Source organism: Ovis canadensis, chromosome 3 (genome assembly GCF_042477335.2).
Source record: "Ovis canadensis isolate MfBH-ARS-UI-01 breed Bighorn chromosome 3, ARS-UI_OviCan_v2, whole genome shotgun sequence".
In the NCBI taxonomy this organism is placed as follows: Eukaryota; Metazoa; Chordata; class Mammalia; order Artiodactyla; family Bovidae; genus Ovis; species Ovis canadensis.
Window position 1 is genome coordinate 215512904 of NC_091247.1, and position 21011 is coordinate 215533914.

General features: G+C 50.3%; 1 protein-coding gene across 8 annotated transcripts in view; it reads left to right on the forward strand.

The window, feature by feature from the left end:
- Positions 1–1084: 1084 nt before the first annotated feature.
- CHD4 (chromodomain helicase DNA binding protein 4) overlaps positions 1085–21011 on the forward strand; it is a 29687-nt gene continuing 9760 nt past the window's right edge. For 2 of the 8 annotated variants that reach the window (XM_069585846.1, XM_069585845.1), the window contains exons 1-25: positions 1098–1369; positions 2204–2381; positions 5807–5928; positions 6125–6340; positions 6529–6647; positions 6767–7008; positions 8202–8329; positions 8610–8745; positions 8890–9068; positions 9226–9465; positions 11554–11757; positions 11859–12064; positions 12403–12534; positions 12614–12710; positions 13335–13526; positions 14006–14206; positions 14373–14510; positions 14942–15063; positions 15193–15366; positions 15697–15838; positions 15930–16061; positions 16148–16265; positions 17578–17702; positions 18041–18278; positions 18442–18617. In XM_069585846.1, the coding sequence (XP_069441947.1) occupies positions 2282–2381; positions 5807–5928; positions 6125–6340; positions 6529–6647; positions 6767–7008; positions 8202–8329; positions 8610–8745; positions 8890–9068; positions 9226–9465; positions 11554–11757; positions 11859–12064; positions 12403–12534; positions 12614–12710; positions 13335–13526; positions 14006–14206; positions 14373–14510; positions 14942–15063; positions 15193–15366; positions 15697–15838; positions 15930–16061; positions 16148–16265; positions 17578–17702; positions 18041–18278; positions 18442–18617 (3879 nt within the window). In that variant the 5' untranslated portion in view covers positions 1098–1369; positions 2204–2281. Of the gene's footprint in view, positions 1370–1745; positions 2068–2203; positions 2382–5806; positions 5929–6124; positions 6341–6528; positions 6648–6766; positions 7009–8201; positions 8330–8609; positions 8746–8889; positions 9069–9225; positions 9466–11553; positions 11758–11858; positions 12065–12402; positions 12535–12613; positions 12711–13334; positions 13527–14005; positions 14207–14372; positions 14511–14941; positions 15064–15192; positions 15367–15696; positions 15839–15929; positions 16062–16147; positions 16266–17577; positions 17703–18040; positions 18279–18441; positions 18618–21011 lie in introns of those variants that run through there. The other 6 variants (XM_069585850.1, XM_069585849.1, XM_069585851.1 and 3 more) reach the window with 5 other exon arrangements.

Genomic DNA, 21011 nt, shown 5'->3' on the forward strand with positions numbered 1-21011 from the left:
GAAATGATGGATGAGGAAAGCGAGGGTCTGTCTCATACATCAAGAGGCTTTGTGCCAGGACACTGCTTTGGCTCATTAAGGGATGAAGGTGTGTACGGTTGGGGCGGGGACAGGGTAATGTGGGTAGCCCGCTTCACCCTCTCTGGTGTGGGTGTTAGAATAGACTGACAGCCTTGGAGATGGAGGAGGTATGAGTATGAATATTATGGGATGTCTGGCTGAAAAGGTATAGGGGTAGTGTAGTGGAGGTGAAGCATTATGGGATGTGACTCTGGGTTGTGCTGGGAGTATTATGGTATGTCTGGTTGACCACGAGTTCTTTGCAATTATTATGGGCTGTCAGTGTGTGGGTGGGGGAGTGAAATGATGGGATATCTTTCCAGTGTTAGAGGAAAGGAGATTAGTTGTCCATCTGTGGGGTGACGGTATGGCTGTTGATCATTATGGGATATCTCTCTGATGGGGAGGAGTGGTTATTAAGGGCTGTGGAACTAGAATGAATGTGTGAAGTCTGGGGGTCGAGTTGTGAGGATCTAGCCTGCAGGGGCTGAGGGCAGCGCCAGGGGTTGGGTTATTATGGGATGTCAGTACTGAAAGTGGGAGACTGATTATTACGGGATGTGTGTGGGAGGAGGCCGAAGTGTCCGTTGATGGGGGGGGGGGTGAGTTTCTGACTATTATGGGATATCAAACTGGGGGTGGATGAAGAGTGGTTATTATGGGATGTCTGTGGGGGATGGGGATGAGTATTATGGGATGTGAGGCTGAAGGGCTGGGACGGGTGCTTATTATGGGATGGCCATGGGAAGGGAGAGGTGACGAATTATTATGGGATGTTAGCGTTAGGGCCAAGAGTGAAGAAGTTGGCAAAGGATAGCTATTATGGGATGTCGGGGGGTGGGGATAAAGGGTTAGTTGCAAAAGGTCTGCAATATCATGAGATGTCAACAACCCTGGCATGTATGTGTATGGTGTGTGTGTGCGTGGGGTGGTAGTGGTGGTGGGGGGGTGGTGTCCGTGTGTATTATGGGATGGCCAGGAGGTGGGTGGTTGCCCGGGTGACACGCGCGCGCGCTCTCGAAGGGGGCGTGGCCAATGGTTGCCGGAGCGACGAGGGGGCGGGGGTTGCCCGGGAGACCTAAGGAGGAGGGTGGCGGTAGTGGAGGGGGGGTTGGAGTTGGTTGAGGTTATTATGGGCTGTCCGTGGGGGGGCGGGGCCTGTGCGGTGGGATTTCCCGGCCGGTGTTTCGGGCCCTTTAAGAGGCGACGCCGGAGCCGGAGCCATTTTCCCCCCTTCGGCCGCGGCGAGGAGGAGCCGGAGCGGGAGTGACACCGGGCCGGACCCAGCGCGACCTGCGGCGGCTCCGGGGTGAGGAGAGCTCAGGGTTCCTAGAGAGACGCCCCTCTCAGCCCGACCAGCCCCGAGGGTCTTTCCTTCACCCAGTTGCTCCTCGGGCGTCCCCGGACCCGCGGACCGCCCCCTGCCCCGGGAGCCGACCCTGCCTCTCCCTGCCCGGCAGTGCGCCCAGCCCCCGCCCTCGCCCGACCCGAGTCTCGCTCTCAGCGACTCCCATCTCGTACTCGGCCTCCCACAATGCCCGGCGTCCCCCTCGCCCTCAGCTCACTTGCCCCCCGGGACACGTGGCTCGGCCCCCTGCCCGGTGGGAGTGCCGGCCCCCCACGCCCCTGCCTCCAGTCCCCCGGAGCGCCGAGCCTCCACGCCCCCTCGTCCCCGCCGCTCCTCTGGAGAGCCCGAGTTGTCCCAGAGGACAGCCTTTGGAGAGCTGCCCTGTCTGGGGACTGGCCCCTCCCCAGGCGCAGGGAGGCGCCCCCCCCACCCCCAAGTGACCTTGTGTCCCCGAGCGCCTCGCCGCCAGCCGCCTCCCCCGGCCCCCCCCCCCCCCGAGTTGCGGCCACTCGGACCCCATCCCCCGTCACGCCCGGCTCCGTCCAGCGGCCTCTCCCCTCCCCACGCCGGCACCGGCCTGCCCTCGGGGGCGCCGCTCTCTCTGGGGGGCTCCAGTCGGGGAGCCAGCTTCCGGGCCGCCCCCGGGAGTGTGGAACTAAGTTCAGCCTGAGTGGTTCGGGTGCCCTGCTCGGGTGGCTGAGGGGGGGCCGGGGTGGGCGGAAAGCGCGGCGGGGTGGGGGAGGGGGCCGTGCGCGTCACTGACTGTTCTCTTTCTCTCCCCCCTCCCCCGCACAGTGACTCGGGCCAGTGTCGAGGGCCCCAGGCCGCAGGCAGGAGCAGCTGGGCCAATTCCCTGGCCGGGAGCGGAAGGGGATGGCGTCGGGCCTGGGTTCCCCGTCCCCCTGCTCCGCGGGCAGCGAGGAGGACGACATGGATGCACTTTTGAACAACAGTCTGCCCCCACCCCACCCAGGTAACACCTTCCCCCAGGGCCCCCGGGCAGGAAGGAGCCATCTGGGCCCTCCCTGGTGACTGTGGAGAGGCAGGGTTGAGTTTCTGGGCTCCCACCATGCAGCCTGAGGTAGAGGGCATCCGCAGGGAGTGGTTCCCTTCTGCGGAGCTCCGGCGCGAGGGGGGTGGAAGCCATGTGCCTCCTGGGCTCCGCGGACCGCGGTGCAAGCTTGCTGCACTGTCTTTGGGAACGCTCTGCGGATCCCGGTCGAGGGAGCTCTCGGGGTTGGTAGGCTTTGCCTGGTGTGGGTTCCCGAAGGACTGCAGGTGCCTGGGACCCCTGGAGGCTGGGCGCGGCGGCAGCGGCTGTGAGGGGGTTGAGGATTGCTCTTGGAGAAGACCGTCAGAGCATCTCTGTTAGCAGGATCTTGTGGTTGCTGCTGTGGAAAAGAAAGAGGGAGTGCGGGTTACTCTCTGATTATTTTTAGCTTCTGATCAGTTACCGGCTTTCTGTGCAGTTTCAACTGTGTGAAGTTTGAATTGCGCTCCTCAGTTGGGATCTAGAGCGCTTTTAGTCAGGCAGATTGCTGGAATGTTAAGAGTGGGGCTGGGGTAGAATGTCATAGCCTGCAGGATACATTGGGAGGGGCAGAAAGAAGGGAGGTGATACCCTGGGCACCCCTCTTTCTCTGGCAAGTCGGTTTAATCCTGGCTGTTTTCCCAGAAGGCTCTGCCCTGCTCAGGTAGCCTAGGGTTTGGGCTGGTGGTGTGAAGTGTTTGTGTAGGTGTGTTGGGGGTTGTGCTGTCTGTGATTTGGGGTGGCTCCTTGGACTGGCCAAACCCGAATTGTTTTAACCACCCTGCCTGGTTGGAATGACTCTTGTCTATTCTCAGATGATGATTGTTGTTATGTTTCTAAAGTGGATCTCTGTTTTCTCTGTCTTTTCTTCAGAGCATCTAGCTAAGTCACCTATTTGTTTTCTTCATCTTTTTGTTTACCTGCTATTTCTTCATTTTCTTTGTATATATTAAGTTGGGATCCTGCTGGCTCTGTTTTTGTTTCCCAGCAAACATCTTTCCCTTTTGCCTTCTCTCTCCTTAGCTCCAGCTGCAAGTTGAGGTGGTCTGGGAAAGATGGTTCCACATTTGGCGCTTTCTTAGTTGGAAGTCTCCCCTTCCACCCAGGTACACTTAGGAGAGAGGGTCAGTGTTCTTGTTGAGTCTTCAGCTGCTGGGATCAGAAACTGAGGCTTGAATCCTGTCACCGTGGAGGGCACAGTGGCAGATTTCTGTGCTGTGGCCCAGGATGTGGGGGAGGGTGATAGTGCTGAGAGGATCCTATCCTTTCTGTGGGGGGCATGAGAAGCAGCAGTGTCGTCCCGCCAGTGCTGGCTCCACATCTGGGTTTCCCATTGGCCCCTCGGGCTGGGGCTGCCCCTGTGTTGACTGGGAACTGTGCGGGCTCCCAGGGTGAACTCTGCCCCAAGCTGTAGTGTGACCCAGTTTTTCCACTTGCCACACCCCATTCCTGCCCCTCTCCCAAATCTTCCTCTATATCAGCCAGTTTGCCTCTTGGCAGGTCAGCACATCTGCCTGAGAAGTTGGAGGGTCTTCTGTGGATGGAAGGGGGGTCCCCTTTGCCTATGTGAATTGTCCCAGTCTCCACTTCCAGCTTTGATGGTGACTCTTAGAGATGTAGTTGACTGGGGACAGGGACAGTACAGGGATGATTTGGGAGAAGGGCTTAGAAAATGGTTCTTTCTTCTGAGATCCAAGCTGGTGTTCCATTCCCAGGGGAATGCGAGGGGCTGTCTTGTGCCTGGCCTGATCCCCGGCTGAGAGGGAAAGGGGGAGGCTGATGCCGCTTTGTCCAGTGTGTCTTGCTCCCCAGTATCTGCCCCTCACAGGAAGGGTGGAGCCAGAGGCGTTTTCGGGCCAGTTCTGGGGGCCAGGAGCTAAGAACCTGTGTCGGAGACTGTTGTCCACTATTCTAGGTGCTGCTCCCTTTTTTCTTAGCCGGTTGGATAGATGGCGGCCTGTAACCTTGTTAGAGGTGCTTTAGGATCTGTGGCCTGCACTCTGGGTAGAGGTGATGAGGAAGCTGAGTTTCAGAGACTTGCTGTGGGCTTCCATCCCGCAAGGAAGGCCAACCTTTTGGGTGTCACAAGGTTGTGTACTCTGACACAGTACCGCCAAACTTTTGTTAAACCTTAGCTCTGATGATTGAAATCCTAATGATTGAGGGAGTAACTCAGGCCCTCATGTGGGGTCACCCTTCAGGGTGTCTTGGGTATCCTTGTCTAGGACATTAGAATGGCGTCTTGCGAACTGTGTCATCCCAGGGTAGTGTTAGGAGAGGTGGCGTTTGGACGTGGGGCCAGGTGATCATTTGGGAAATCTATGAGAGAGTAGTCTTTTCCCCTCCGGCTACCTCTCTCCACCCAGCCCCCCTCCCCTGCTACTTCCTGTCTGTCCTCTGTTGGCAGCTGGGTGCCCTGGGCTGGCTTCTGTGGTCAGGAGCCATTTTCCCTCTCTTCAGTGGATGAGGCATTCCCTCCTCCTCCACTCCCTTCTCCACTCCCCCCTCCTTGGGCGGGGGTGGCTTGGGAAGGAGGGAGGAGGGAGCTGGTGCGCTGGTATGAAGGTCTGTTACAAAGGAAGCTGCCTCCTGGCCTTCTCCCCCACCCTTGGTGCCCCTTCCCACCTATGCCTGCCCTGGAGCTCTCAGCATTACCCCAGGCTTTGTGTGTGCTCCTAGCCGGCAGGAGGCGGAGCCAGATGGGAGGAGGAAGGGGGGGGAGATGGTGACAGCTGGGCTGATTTGGGCCCCTGGGGAGAAGAGGCTACTGACCCAGGAGAAGCTAGGAAGGAACAGTAGAGCTGGAGATGGGGAAGGGAAGTCCGATTTGGGGGTGGGCACGATACTAGGCTGGCAGCTGAACCTGGGGCTTAGAGTTTCTGGTGGTTTTGAGCAGTGATGAGCCAGAGGGGGTTAGTGAAGGATGTGGTTTCCGGGACCACTGAGCAGGTACTGGTCTGGGAATGTGCTGAGGGTGTTGTCTTTGGTTGTTGTTTTCTGGGTAGGATTTTTCATTCTCATTCATGGTTTCTGGAACATAGGAGGGCTGGACCTGTTTCTTTCCCTTGGTTAACTGTATGCAGCTTGATTCGGCTGTCCTGGTGAACGTATAGAGGACTTCTGCTCAGGGTCTGGGGAGCTGCCTGAGGTGGGCCCACTTTGGCCCTGCAGGCCTGTTTCAAGGATCTCCAGCTCTCTGTCTGTTTCTGTCCCGAGTATCAGCTTCCACTGGTGGCGTGTGTAGCAGCTCTCTCCAGTGGAATCTGGGACAAGAGGTGGGGGAATCAAGACTAAAGCCTCTGGATTAGGCGCTAACCTTTTGCTATTGATCTCTTCCCTGCATACCATTCTTTGCTAAATAAATGTAGAAAACGAAGAGGACCCAGAAGAGGACTTGTCAGAAGCAGAGACTCCAAAGCTCAAGAAGAAGAAAAAGCCTAAGAAACCTCGAGACCCTAAAATCCCTAAGAGCAAGCGCCAAAAAAAGGAGGTGAGTGGGTGACTGATGCCATGGGGAGTAGGAGGAAGGCAGGAGGAGCCCTGAGAAGGGCTGGAGGGCTGCGGCCTTCGCTCGCTGGCCGTGGAGTGGGTTGCCAGGTCCCAGGCATCGCCTCGGCGCTGTCCTGAGGCCAGCATGTGTGTAGCATGTGTGTGTCTGTCTCCCTCTCCCCCCTTCCCTGCTCCAGCGTTTGCTCTTATGCCGGCAGCTGGGGGACAGCTCTGGGGAGGGGCCCGAGTTTGTGGAGGAGGAGGAAGAGGTGGCCCTGCGCTCAGACAGCGAAGGCAGCGACTACACCCCTGGTAAGAAGAAGAAGAAGAAGCTGGGCCCTAAGAAGGAGAAGAAGAGTAAATCCAAGCGGAAAGAGGAGGAGGAGGAGGACGAGGACGACGACGACTCGAAGGTGCCTGCGTTTCCACCTTCTTCTCTGTTCTTTGCTTCCCAGACACTCTGCTGCCCCTGAGATTGAGTTCTCTCCTCCTGTTTCTAATGATTTGCTCTTACCCTCAACTTGCCAGCCTTAGTTGTGGCTCACATCCTCTGGTGAGTGTGGGCACTCGGAGTCAAGCCTTGACCCTGCTCTCTCTACAGGAGCCTAAGTCATCCGCTCAGCTCTTGGAAGACTGGGGCATGGAAGACATTGACCATGTGTTCTCTGAGGAGGATTATCGCACCCTCACCAACTACAAGGCCTTCAGCCAGTTTGTTCGGTAAACAGGAGGGTCTTGGGGATGGCATGGAGTGCACTTCCATTATCTCTTGTTGCTTCCATCGCCATCTTTTATTTTTAAACTTTTCCTCTTTTCTGTTCCTGCTGTTTCTCCCCCAGACCCCTCATTGCTGCCAAAAACCCCAAGATTGCCGTCTCCAAGATGATGATGGTTTTGGGTGCGAAGTGGCGGGAGTTCAGCACCAACAACCCCTTCAAAGGCAGTTCTGGGGCTTCTGTGGCAGCGGCTGCAGCGGCGGCAGTGGCTGTGGTTGAGAGCATGGTGACGGCCACTGAAGTGGCACCGCCTCCACCCCCTGTGGAGGTGCCTATCCGCAAGGCCAAGACCAAAGAGGGCAAAGGTGAAAATGGGACCCAGTGGAAGTGGGGGCTAGTGTGGTTGGCAGACGTGTGGATGTGCTGTTCTGTCAGCCCAAAGATAGAAGCCAGGAGGGAGGAATGAATCTTGGGTTAGGAGGGAAATTTGGGAAGCTCAGTGTAGAAATGTTTTAGGTGGGGCGTATTTTGTTGGCTTGGCCAAAAAGTTCCTTCGATTGTTTTCCATATGATGGCTCTAGTCTCGCTTAGTTGTCCTTTTTTTTTTTCATTTGAAACAGTTTTATTAGGTAGTATTGTGATGGTTGTCATATCAGTGTGCATTTAAAAAAAAAACTACCAAAATTGGATTTTTGTGTAGTCATTTTAGTATTGAAGACAAAAGAAGAAAGGCAACATTTTGGCATATTACGCTTTATTATTTCAAGAAACGTGAAAAAGCAGCTGAAATGCAAAAAAAGATTTGTGCAGTATGGGGAGAAGGTGGTGTGACTGATCGAATGTGTCAAAAGTCATATGCAAAGGTTTGGGCTGGAGGTTTCTCGCTGGACTATGCTCCATGGTTGGGTAGACCAGTTGAAGTTGATAGTGATCAAATCAAGACATTAATTGAGAACAGTCAACACAGTAATGTGAAACAGAAGAGATCGTGAGGCAAGTGAAATGAACCACCACCAACTACATCAAAGACTGGTCTCCATCCTAACAAAGGTGATGTTGTGTTTGTGGTGGGATTGGAAAGGAGTCCTTTATTAGCTCCATCAGGGTAAGGCAAGATTGCATGTTTCTTTGATGACAAGGCAAAAACTGTTACAGCCTGGCTGGGAAGTTCGATTCATCCACCCTGTTCATCAGACACTGCACCTTCAGATTTCCATTTATTTTTATCTTTATAAAATTCTGTTAATGTAAAAAAGTTCAGTTCCCTGCAAGACTGTAAAAGGCACCTGGAACAGTTCTTTGCTCAAAAAGATAAGTTTTGGGAACACAGGATTATGAAGTTGCCAGAAAAATGGCAGAAGGTAGTGGAACAAAATGATGGATACATTGTGTAATAAAGTTCTCCAACGTGAAAAATGTGTCTTACATTTACTTAAAAAGGCACTTTTTGGCCAACCCAGTGGAAATACTTTGGGTGGTGAATATTTTCTTTTCCCCACGTTCTGCTCTGTTATGGATGTTTGGACTGCATGATCTCACTTGCTTTCTCCTGATTTAGGTCCCAATGCTCGGAGGAAGCCTAAGGGTAGCCCTCGTGTCCCCGACGCCAAGAAGCCTAAACCCAAGAAAGTAGCTCCCCTGAAAATCAAGCTGGGAGGTTTTGGTTCTAAGAGGAAAAGATCCTCGGTGAGAGCCCAGCCTGTCCCTGTCCCCTGGTGATGGTGCCTTAGCCCGTGGAGAGGATGGTGTCTTAGTTCAGGATTTCACCTTTCACGGTGGTTGCTGAAGTATGTGGGGAGTTGGTCATAGAACAGGACTCTAGGCTCACTGTGTAAGTCCTTGCCGTAGTTGCAGTGCCCCAAGTGAAGAACAATTCCCTTGTCTCCCTTCCCTTGCCTCCCTTCTCCACCACTCTCTTCTTCCCCTTGGCCTGAATCTTGAGTCGTATTTCTTCTCGCCCCATTAGAGTGAGGACGATGACTTAGATGTGGAGTCTGACTTCGACGACGCCAGTATCAATAGCTATTCTGTTTCTGATGGTTCTACTAGCCGCAGTAGCCGCAGTCGCAAGAAACTGCGGACCACAAAAAAGAAAAAGAAAGGTGTGCTGCTTTTCTGTATCAATATGTGACGGGCTGAGGGGAATGACTGGGGAGGCATCTCCCTAAGGAGATGGGGCCTGGGCTTCAGGGGTGGGGGGAGGTGGTCGTTTTCTAATAACTGGGCTTTCCCTCTTCCTTGCCCAGGCGAGGAGGAGGTGACTGCTGTGGATGGTTATGAGACAGACCACCAGGACTATTGTGAGGTGTGCCAGCAAGGCGGAGAGATCATCCTGTGTGACACGTGTCCCCGCGCATACCACATGGTCTGCTTGGACCCGGACATGGAGAAGGCACCCGAGGGCAAGTGGAGCTGCCCACACTGCGTGAGTGCCTGGCTTTGAGGGCAAGGGCTTGGGCGAGGGGAGACACGCTGGTGCTGCTGGCTGTGGGCTTTGGGATGCTCTTGGAGGAATGCTGGGCGTAGTCCAACTAGGTGGGTGGGGGGTGGTTGTAACCTGACTCTGTGGTCCTCAACTTCAGGAGAAGGAAGGCATCCAGTGGGAGGCAAAGGAGGACAATTCGGAGGGCGAGGAGATCCTGGAGGAGGTTGGGGGAGACCCCGAGGAAGAGGATGATCACCACATGGAGTTCTGTCGGGTCTGCAAGGATGGCGGGGAGCTGCTCTGCTGTGACACCTGTCCTTCCTCCTACCACATCCACTGCCTAAACCCCCCCCTCCCAGAGATTCCCAATGGTGAATGGCTGTGTCCCCGCTGCACGGTGAGTGCCTGGCCCCAACTGCGCCAAGGGTTCACCCCTCTTCCATGTGGGCATCTCCAGGCTGAGGTGCAGGAGAGACTGCTGGAGAGCTGGAGGCCTTTGAGCCCCGGAACCGGAGTTTTCCTTCCTTTGTGGTCCTGGGATGCCTTTCTCTTGGGAAACTATAGGACTGACTTCCAACAGAGCTGATGCTTTGCCTGTTGTCCCAAGTGGGATGTCACCCAGGACATCCTTTCTTGTCTTGACACCAACCTCGAGGTCTTGGTAGCTCAGTCATATAACGGCCACTTACTGCTGTTACTAGGTTGGTGCAAAAGTAAATGAGGTTTAGCACTGTTGAACTTTGCCATTTGATAATTGGAATACATTCTTAAATGTGGTTTGTGTTATATATACATCATTTTAATGGATATTTCTTGGTTTATGTCTTTTCTAACAACTAGTTATTTTATGTGTATTTTAAGCTGTGGAAATGATGTTAGACAAAAAGCAAATTCAGTCAATTTTCTTATTTGAGTTCAAAATGGGTCATAAAGCAGTGGAGAAAACTCTCAATATCAACAGCACATTTGGCCCAGGAACTGCTAATGAATGTACAGTTCAATAGTGGTTTAAGAAGTCTGGCAAAGGAGATGAGAACTTTGAAGATGAGCGTAGTGGCCAATCATGGGACGTTGACAGTTGAGAGTAATCATCGAAGCTCATCCTCTTAAAACTACGTAAGAATTTGCTGAAGAACTCAACATCAACCATTCTATGGTGGTTCAGCATTTGAAGCAAATTGGAAAGGTTTTGAAGTGTCGTCATCTCTTATTCTATGCAATAATGACAAACCATTTCTCAATCAGACTGTGATATGCAACGAAAAGTGTATTTTATGCAATAACTGGCAACCAGCTCAGTGGTTGGACTGAGAAAACGCTCCAAAGCATCTGCCAAGCCAAATTTGCACCAAAAAAAGGTCGTGGTCACTGGTGGTCTGCTGCCGGTCTGATCCACTACAGCTTTCTGTATCCCAGTGAAACCATCACATTTTGGAAGTGTGCTCTGCAAATTGATGAGATGCACTGAAAGCTACAGTGCCTGCAGCCAGCATTGGTCAATGAAAGTGTGTTAGTTGCTCAGTAGTATCCGACTCTTTGCAACCCCATGAACTATAGCCCACCAGGCTCGTCTGTCCGTGGGATTTCCCGGGCAAGAATGCTGGAGTGGGTAGCCATTTCCTTCTCCTGGGGATGTTCCCGACCCAGGGATCGAAGCCCAGTCTCCTGCATTGCAGGGAGATTCTTTATTGTCTGAGTTACCAGACCTACAGCAGTGAAAGGGTTCGATTCTTCTCCATGACAGCACTCAACCATACATGACACAATCAACGCTTCAATCAAAAAGTTGATGTCCAATCAATGTTGAACATCGTGTGGTGTTCACACAATGTTCAATCAAAAAGTTGGACAAATTGGGCTACAAAATTTTGCTGCATCTGCCATATTCACCTGACCTCTATGTCTGTTTCTCCCGACTACTGCTACTTCAAGAAGCTTAACAACTTTTTGCAGGGAGAATGCTTCCACAACCAGCATGATGTGGAAAATGCTTTCCAAGAATTCATTGAATCACGAAGCCTGGATTTTTACGCCACAGGAATAAACTTATTTCTCATTGGCAAAAATGTGTTTATTGTGTTAGTCCCTATTTTGGTTGATAAAACTGTGTTTGAGCCTAGTTATAATGATTAAATTTAAATGTTAAATTTTACAGTCCAAAACTGCAATTATGTTTACACCAATCTAATAGATTAAACGAGGAAATCTGGGCTGCAGGCCTGTGACTTCTCTGTGCCTACTTGCTCTAGCTGCTAGCTCTGTTAGGCAGATAGGAGTGATGTCACACCAGTCCTGGACTAAGTCCAGAAACACTGGATTCTGTTCTCTCAAAGGGTTTTGGGATTGAAATTGAGTTTCAATTTTGAATTGATTGAAACTGTAATTGAAATGAGACTTTACAAACTATGAGGTTGAAGCTGCTCTCAGGTATACATCTTCTCGCTATGGTAGTGCTTTGGTATTAACTCATCTCTTTTTCTCTTAGTGTCCAGCTCTTAAGGGCAAAGTTCAGAAGATCCTAATCTGGAAGTGGGGTCAGCCACCATCTCCCACGCCAGTGCCTCGGCCCCCAGATGCTGATCCCAACACTCCGTCCCCCAAGCCCTTGGAGGGGCGGCCAGAGCGGCAGTTCTTCGTCAAGTGGCAAGGGATGTCGTACTGGCACTGCTCGTGGGTGTCTGAGCTGCAGGTGAGCCTGGGAGAGACCGGATGGGGCGGCAGTGAGAGTACAGCCTGTGGAGAGATGGGCGGCTGTCACTCCGGGTGATGTCTTTCTCGACCTGCTTGCAGTTGGAGCTACACTGTCAAGTGATGTTCCGAAACTATCAGCGGAAGAATGACATGGATGAACCACCCTCTGGGGACTTCGGTGGTGACGAGGAGAAGAGTCGGAAACGGAAGAATAAGGACCCTAAATTTGCTGAGATGGAGGAGCGCTTTTATCGCTATGGGATAAAGCCCGAGTGGATGATGATCCACCGAATTCTCAACCACAGGTACCGGTGGAGCCGGCCGGGTATCCTGGAGGTGGGTTGTGTATCCTCAGGAGATTCAGAAAGTGGACCTCACCAGTAACTCACAGTCGGACAAGACACTCAGTGTGTTATTTATTAACTGACTGAATCCTGGCCTTTGAGCCATAGATTGTAGATTAGAGATCATTTTTGGTGCAAAGACTGGTAGACCAGATGTACTGGTTCTGAATCCGTGTGGCATCTGGCCTCCTCAGAGGCCTGGTTTGGAACATCTATTGGCGGTTTCTGAGAGCAAGACTGACTGGGGAGCTGAGCAGGGGGGCCTTCTGGCTCAGCGCTTTCTCCTCTTGACCTTGCAGCGTGGACAAGAAGGGCCACGTCCACTACTTGATCAAGTGGCGGGACCTCCCCTATGACCAGGCATCCTGGGAGAGCGAGGATGTGGAGATTCAGGACTATGACCTGTTCAAGCAGAGCTACTGGAATCACAGGTGAGCGACCTCAGTGATCAGAGCTGCTTCTTGTTGAGAAGGACCCCTGGCAGTGCTGTGACGTCTCTGTCCTCTTCAGGGAGTTGATGAGGGGTGAGGAGGGACGACCAGGCAAGAAGCTCAAGAAGGTGAAGCTGAGGAAGTTGGAGAGGCCCCCTGAAACCCCAACGGTTGATGTGAGTTGGCAGAAAAGGGTGGGCAGGATGACGTGTCTTCTGTGCTCCTCTGACAGTGGTGGTCTAAGACATTCAAGTCTGTGTAGCTAAAATGCTTCACACAGATGGCTTTCTGGTATCTCCACATATCTGGAAACCAGGGGAAAAGTATTGGGAATACTTTATTTTCTTTTCTCTCATCAGAAAAGCAAAAACATAGGCATTAGTGTATGACTGAGGAAAAGTTAAGTATGGAGGAGTCACACAACCAAGCTTTTATGAAACTTGTTTTGGAACCTGTGTCTTTTTACCCTTAATTCATGGCTCAGTTCCTTGGAGTTTTGTGTAATATGTGAGTAAGGTTAAGGTTAAAAGTAAATTTATGGAGAACATAGAACTATTCACCTGGTAGATCCTGACTGATAGAATTATTGTGCTGCCAGGGAGACTGTGACATGTCTGTCTTATGATGTCTTGCAGGACCCTAAGTAAAACACAAACTTACAATAACCTTTAAGCACCTTTTCCCCCACCAGTCTTCTGTGGCTTCCTTGAGTAGGCTCCAGTGAGCATGTGTGAGGAGGAGCAGCTAGGGAAGGAAGGGAATTCCTCAGCAGCTCATGACTTCCTCTTTTCCTCCTTCAGCCAACAGTGAAGTATGAGCGCCAGCCAGAGTACCTAGATGCTACGGGTGGAACCCTGCACCCCTATCAGATGGAGGGCCTGAACTGGCTGCGCTTCTCCTGGGCTCAGGGCACTGACACCATCTTGGCTGACGAGATGGGCCTCGGGAAGACGGTGCAGACTGCAGTCTTCCTGTACTCCCTCTACAAGGAGGTGCGAGAGCTGGGGCTACTGGCTTTGTGTCTGGGGGGATGTTCTGTGTTCAGGGTCTTCTCTTACACTCCAAGGAGACAGAGAAAGGAAGAAAAAACTAGTCTCTGACCGGGAGAACAGTGTTGAGTGACAGTAAGAGAGATCTAAGTACCCAGAGACAGATGGGAGGGAATGGAGCCTTGGGGAGGTTAGTAGTGGGTGCCCGGAGCCTCAGTACTGGGGACTGGCTGGGCACTGAGATGAGCAGAACTGTGGATGGAGCCAGTGTGGAGAGACCAGTGTGTGAGCTCCCTGGAGGCAGGCCCGGAGCTGTGGGAAGGAGGCGGCTGGGCGTGTTTGTATCCTGGGGAGGGAGGGGGGGCAGCAGCAGTGCACAAGCCAGTCCTCTGCCCGCTGGAGGGGCGGGGTACTGGGCCATGGACGCTGGGGTTTTGTGTGGGGTCCTGAGTGCTCACTCCCTCTGCCCTTCTTCCTCACAGGGTCATTCCAAAGGCCCCTTCCTAGTGAGCGCCCCTCTTTCCACCATCATCAACTGGGAGCGGGAGTTTGAAATGTGGGCTCCAGATATGTACGTGGTGACCTACGTGGGTGACAAAGACAGCCGTGCTATCATCCGAGAGAATGAGTTCTCCTTTGAGGACAATGCCATTCGTGGCGGCAAGAAGGCTTCCCGCATGAAGGTACCTGAGGGAGGCAGGGGTAGGGTAGAGTTGTTGCTATGGCGTCCTTGAGTCTGGTCCCTGGGGTGAGGTGAGAGGAGGGAATTCCCCCACTCCCACCCCCCGATCCCCAGCCAGTCCCTTGACTTGGCCTGTACACGAGTGACCAAGTCACCTTCTTGTGCAGAAAGAGGCATCTGTGAAGTTTCATGTGCTGCTGACATCCTATGAGTTGATCACCATTGACATGGCCATTTTGGGCTCTATTGACTGGGCCTGTCTCATCGTGGATGAAGCCCATCGGCTCAAGAACAATCAGTCTAAGGTGAGGGGCCGGGGAGCTGTGGCCTCCAGTTTTAGGGTTCTGGTACCACCTACCCAGGAAGGGGAGACCTAGGAGCACGGGAAACAGAAAAAGGATCTCTGCCTTCCTTATTCACTCATGATAGATAAGCCTTGGAGGCCAAGCCTTAGAAGAGAGATGGAGGACATTGCTGGTGATCCAGTGGTTAGGACTCTGCACTTGGGGTGGGGGGGTGGGGCCACGGGTTCATTAGCTAGTTGGGGAGCTAAGATTGCGAAGTGTGGCTGAAAGAAAAAGTAACTGTGGAAAGAAGATAAAGGATAATAAAATTTTTTAAGAGAGATGGAGGCAGGGGCGGGGACTTAACTGCTGGGCAGTAAAACGGGCCTTTACAAAGAAGTACTGGAGTCCTGTTTTCATTGCACTCTACTTCTCTCCATCTGCTTCACCAGTTTTTCCGGGTTCTAAATGGCTACTCACTCCAGCACAAGCTGTTGCTGACAGGGACTCCACTGCAGAACAATCTAGAAGAGTTGTTCCACCTGCTCAACTTCCTCACCCCTGAGAGGTTCCAGTAAGTGTGTGCTTGTCCACAGTCGGCTCCTCATCTTTCCTGCTCCTTCTGTCTGCTGCGTTTTCTGTCTCCTGCGTCATGTCCCTTCCCTTCCCCTCTCCAACAGCTTCTTTCCTTTTCCTTCTGAAGCAATTTGGAAGGCTTCCTGGAGGAGTTTGCGGACATTGCCAAGGAGGACCAGATTAAAAAGCTGCACGACATGCTGGGCCCTCACATGTTGCGGCGGCTTAAGGCTGATGTGTTCAAGAACATGCCGTCCAAGACAGAGCTGATAGTGCGTGTGGAGCTGAGCCCCATGCAGAAGTGAGTGTGGAGGAATGGGGCGCTGGCTCCATTTGGCAGACACAGTTAGACACGCCGGCCCGTCTGCGTGGTGTTTGCCAGTTCTCCCCATACTCTGATGTGAGGTGGGTGGTGACCAAGCCAGTGAGGCTCAAAGGAACCTGTGGCTGGGGTGCTGGGTCCAGAGTGCTCAGCGCTTCCTTCCCTTGTTTAAAAGGATGGCAGTGGCGCTTAGGTTTCCTCAGTCCCAAAGTGAGAGGTGTTGGAAGGAAGGCCCCAGACCCTGGGACCACGTAGTGAGCCAGGTGACGACTCTTGAGGGTGATATCTCTTACCCTGTCGTCTACACAGGAAATACTACAAGTACATCCTCACTCGGAATTTTGAAGCACTCAATGCTCGAGGGGGCGGCAACCAGGTCTCTCTGCTAAACGTGGTGATGGATCTTAAGAAGTGCTGCAACCACCCATATCTCTTCCCTGTGGCCGCCATGGTACACTCTGCTGCCTCTTGTCCGTCCCTGGGTGGGGACTGCTCCGTGTGGGGCTGCTTTCCTAATTTTTTTCTTTTTTGCTGCTCTCTAGGAAGCCCCTAAGATGCCTAACGGCATGTATGACGGCAGTGCCCTCATCAGAGCATCCGGGAAATTATTGCTGCTTCAGAAGATGCTCAAGAATCTCAAGGAGGGTGGGCACCGTGTCCTCATCTTCTCCCAGGTAACTTCTGGATAGCAGTCGACAGCTCAGAGACGTACGGGAGGACTGTCGTCTAATTAATTCTGTAATTCAACTCTGCTCTTCAGATGACCAAGATGCTGGACCTGCTAGAGGACTTCCTGGAACACGAAGGTTATAAATATGAGCGTATCGATGGGGGAATCACTGGGAACATGCGGCAGGAGGCCATTGACCGCTTCAATGGTAAGAGGGGAGGAGTGGCTTTGATCCTGGCGTCCTTACTCACTCAGGGCTCTTGACCCATCCTTGTTCTCTCGCATCTGTTTTTCTGGGTAGTGGTTTAGGGTCTTCTGTCGACATGGAAGAGTACTTCTGAATTTCTTGATTGGAAGAATGTATCAGATTATTCCTGGGAGACAGTTTATTCCCTATGGAGTCTTTGTTCTCTCTGCTGAAAAGAAGGGCACTCATTTCATCATTCTCATTGCATGCTGAGGCCTGGGAGGGACCCGGATTTATCCAGATTGACCAAGCCCAGATAGCAAGCTAGTGGCAGGCTACCACCTCCTCCTTTTTTTTTCTTTTTTAACTTTATAACTTGAGATAGTTTTGAACACAAAAGCTCAAAAAAATCACAGCGAGTTCATATATACCTTTCACCTGGCTTTTCTTGATAACTTAGATGACCATAGTCCAACAGTCAAATCCAGGGAATATTGGTGTCTAGTATACTACTAACCAGGTCATAGACTTGAACGTCACCACTGACCATGTGTCAGGATCCACTCACGGATCCCACATCACTCATAGTTGTTGTCTCTTGCACTTCTTCATTCTTTTTTATTCATGATATCGATGTCTTTGATGGTGACTGGTCAGCTTCGTTATAGAATGTTTAGCTTTTCTAATGTCAGTCTAGTTGATGTTTTCTCATGATTCGATCGACGTTAGACATTTCTGGCAGGAGTCTGCAAGAGTGATGCTGTGTCCTTTTCAGTGCATCATTCCCAGGGACGATGTGACATTGATAACGTTCCCCTGCTGGTGTTGGCCTTGGTTACTTGGTTCAGGTGGTGTCTGCTGAATTTCTCCCCTGTAAGGTTTTCTTTATTGCGGTTGATAAATTCCTTTAGGAGACACTTGAGACCCTGGTGACATCCTATTTCTTCTTAAACTTTCACACTTATCTCAGTATCTGTTGTTGGTCTTTGCTTATGATGAATGCTATTATTGATACTTCGATGTTTGCCTAAAGAGGTTTTTTTTTTTTTTAAAAATTCAAGTATAGTTGGTTTACAGTGTTGGGTTAATTTCTGCTGTACAGCAGAGTGTCAGTTACACATATATACATGTCTTTTTAAAAAATATATCTTCTTTTTCATATTCTTTTTCATTGTAGTGTATCACAAGATACTGAATACAGTTCTTTGTGCTATACACAGTAGGGCCTATTGTTTATCCATCCTATATGTAGCATTTTGCATCTGCTAATGAGGTTTTGTAGTTCTGATGCTCCTTATACATTTGTTCATTGGAATTGTGGTTCCTCTCTTAGCACCGGGTGCTCAGCAGTTTTGCTTCCTGCTTTCCACTCGAGCTGGGGGCCTTGGAATCAATCTGGCCACTGCTGACACAGTTATTATCTACGACTCTGATTGGAACCCCCATAATGACATCCAGGTGAGCAGAGGCAGCAGCCTTGGCATACAGTAACTTACTGGAAATGCACAGTGTTCTCTGCGAGGGCTCCACCATCTGGAATTAGCTGTTTCAGGGGAAAACAATAGATTCTTTTTAAAGGCCTTTTACCTTATTGTAAGCTGGAGAGTTTGGGTTAGCTCTGGTCCTATTTTGGGTAACATGGTAGAGGATGGTGTCTGGGAGCAGGGGTGCAAAAGGAAGTTGTGTGAGGTGAGCTGTAGCTCAAGCCTTATGCTGGGTTTGGCTTACTATGTGAAAGTCAGGGCAAAAAAACACGGTTCCTTCAGTTTTTGTCTTCGTTTTGTACCCCACTCCAGGCCTTTAGCAGAGCTCACCGTATTGGGCAAAATAAGAAGGTGATGATTTATCGGTTTGTGACCCGTGCGTCTGTGGAAGAGCGCATCACGCAGGTGGCCAAGAAAAAGATGATGCTGACTCATCTAGTTGTTCGGCCTGGGCTGGGCTCCAAGACTGGATCCATGTCCAAACAGGAGCTTGATGATATCCTCAAGTTTGGCACCGAGGAGCTGTTCAAAGATGAGGCCACAGATGGAGGTGAGCTGGTCAGGAACTTGTGTGGTGTAGGGTATGGCTGCTTTAAAGGGCATCATCTTTGATCCCGAGGATCTTGGGACTCAGACCTCGGGTCTGTGGGACTAGCTTTCTCCACTGCAGCTGCTGATGCTAACTGGGGGTGTGGACCCCTGATTCTGTACAGGAGGAGACAACAAAGAGGGAGAAGACAGCAGTGTCATCCACTATGACGATAAAGCCATTGAACGACTGTTGGACCGGAACCAGGATGAGACTGAAGACACGGAGCTACAGGGCATGAATGAATATTTGAGCTCATTCAAAGTGGCCCAGTATGTGGTGCGAGAAGAAGAAATGGGGGTGAGTATGAGTCCAGTGTGGTACTTGGTGATTGGTTCAAAAGTTGGAGTTGAGACCATGATGGTGTTTGAGATGAGGAAAATATCTATAGGCAAGTTAGTACAGTGATTATTTTTTCACCTCTTTGAAAAGAAATTCTGTAAGTATGAGCAAATCACATTCACTTCTTGGACAACTGGCCACATTTCACACTCAAAACATTTATATTAACTGCTTTATCATACTCTCACTTTATTTTCTCTTATGTATTTTATTAGCTCTATAAATAGACTTTGGATTGCTAACCCAGCTCTCTCCAGAGAAAAGGTAGGATATGTGATATGTACTTAGCCTGTCTTCCTGTACTTCTGGAAACAATTGTTTTTCCTTTTTCCCTTCTGTTTCCCGGGTCTTTTAAAACAGAAAACAAAGAATACTCAGTTATGACTGTGTGGACTCTTAATATTTTTCCCCCCAATATTATAATAGGGTATAGAATTAAAGAAAAAAAATTCTTTCCCTTCTGGTCCTCTTTGAGCCACCCAGGTCAAGGTTCTTTGAATTGACATCAGTTTCTGATGATCTTTGCCATCTATTCTCATCCTTCCAACTCTGAATCATTCCTCTTGCTGTTTTTCTGATATGTAACTTAACCTCAGTGTTGTGTGCTTGTGGCTGAAAAGTCCGACTGGTCTGCAGCCTGGTAGTTTTTGGTCAAAACTGCCCTCCTGTCAGGGTGGTCCACATTTGGGAGGGACTCAGGGCAGAAGGTGCTGAGTGGCTGCAAGGGAGGGCTGGTACTCTCCCTCCCACTGTTAATCGTTCCTGACAATGGCCCTCTAGGTGGCTGCATAAAGTTTTATTTTTTTAATATTACAGCCCTTCATATGTGTAGCTCCTACATGTGCAGATTCAATTGTGGACTGTGTGGTACTGTAGTATTTACTGTTGAGAAGTATCTTTGTGTAAGTGGACTTATATAGTTCAAACCTGTGTTGTTCAGAGGTCAGCTGTAAGTCTCTTGATTCAAAATTCAGAAGCTATAGAAGTATCTCTTCCCCACCCCAGTCCTTTGGCTACCTAGCACCCTCGCTGGGGATAAGTGATATTTATCTTAGGAACTATTTTATATGTATATAAATCACATATATGTGTGTATGCATATATATAGACCTGTATATACATAGAAACACCTTTTTCCCTTTTCCTTTTAAGGAAAGTAGTTTTTTCTAAAGTTGAAGTATTGTTCCACAGGGAAGTCCCCAGGTCGTCTTCTAAGTGAGGTATGGCAGTAGACAAGGAGACATGGGGTTGGATGCTAGTCAACAGTAAGAAGGGAGTTTCCTGGCGATGCAGTGGTTAGGACTCCATGTTTTCACTACTGAGGGCCCAGGTTCAGTCTTTGATCAGGGAACTGGGATCCTGTAAGCCACATGGCACAGCCAAGAAAAGAAGGGAGTGGTTATTTTTTTCTGCTCCTTGTGGTTAGACAGGGTCCTGAGACAGTTTTGAGCAGCGGGTTGTTGCAGAAGCCTCACTTGGTGGCTGAAGCATTTATTTGTTGGTGTAGGACTCTCTAATGCTGTCTTTCTCCTCTGTCGTGTGAGCACATCCAGAGAGAGGGGTATGAGATCAGAGCAATCTGGAACGCTGAGGCCCCCACATTGGAGAGAGGTATCTGTTCTGGAGAGTCCCCCAGATCTGTAATGGACATTGTAGGAACAAGAAATAAACTTCTGTTGTATTAAGTCACACCACACAAACACACAAAAATGGGAAGAACAGTTGATTTACAATGCTATGTATATTTCTGCTGGGCAACAAAGTGATTCAGTTATACCTTTATATATATGTATATATACACTTTCTTTATATATATTCTTGTCCGTTATGTTATAGGATATTACATATAGTTCCTTGTGCTATACAGTAGGACCTTGTTGTTTATCTGCTATATATGAAAGCTTAACATCTGCTAATCCCAACCTCCCACTGCAGTCCCTTCCCCTTGGCAACTCCCCGTCTGTTCTCTAGGTCCCTGATTCTGTTTCATAGATAGGTTTGTTTGTGTCATACTTTCAGATTCCATGTATAAGTGATATGGTATTTGTGTCTATGATCATCTCTAGCTGTATCCATTGTTGCTGTGTAAGGAAAGTGGCTTCTTCTCCATGATATTCTGTACCTCACTTTTGTCTACCTGATCTTGGAAGATTTATTTCATCCAGATCAGTACAGAAAGAACTTCTGCCTCACCCCTCTTTTTTGCTGCGTAATATGTCACTGTTTGAAAGTACCATAATTTATTTCTTAAAAAATTGAGATATAAAACACTATTATATTAAAGGTGTATGATGTTTTGATATATTGTATCAAATCATAATGGTTTGTATATATTGCAAAATGTCATCCCAG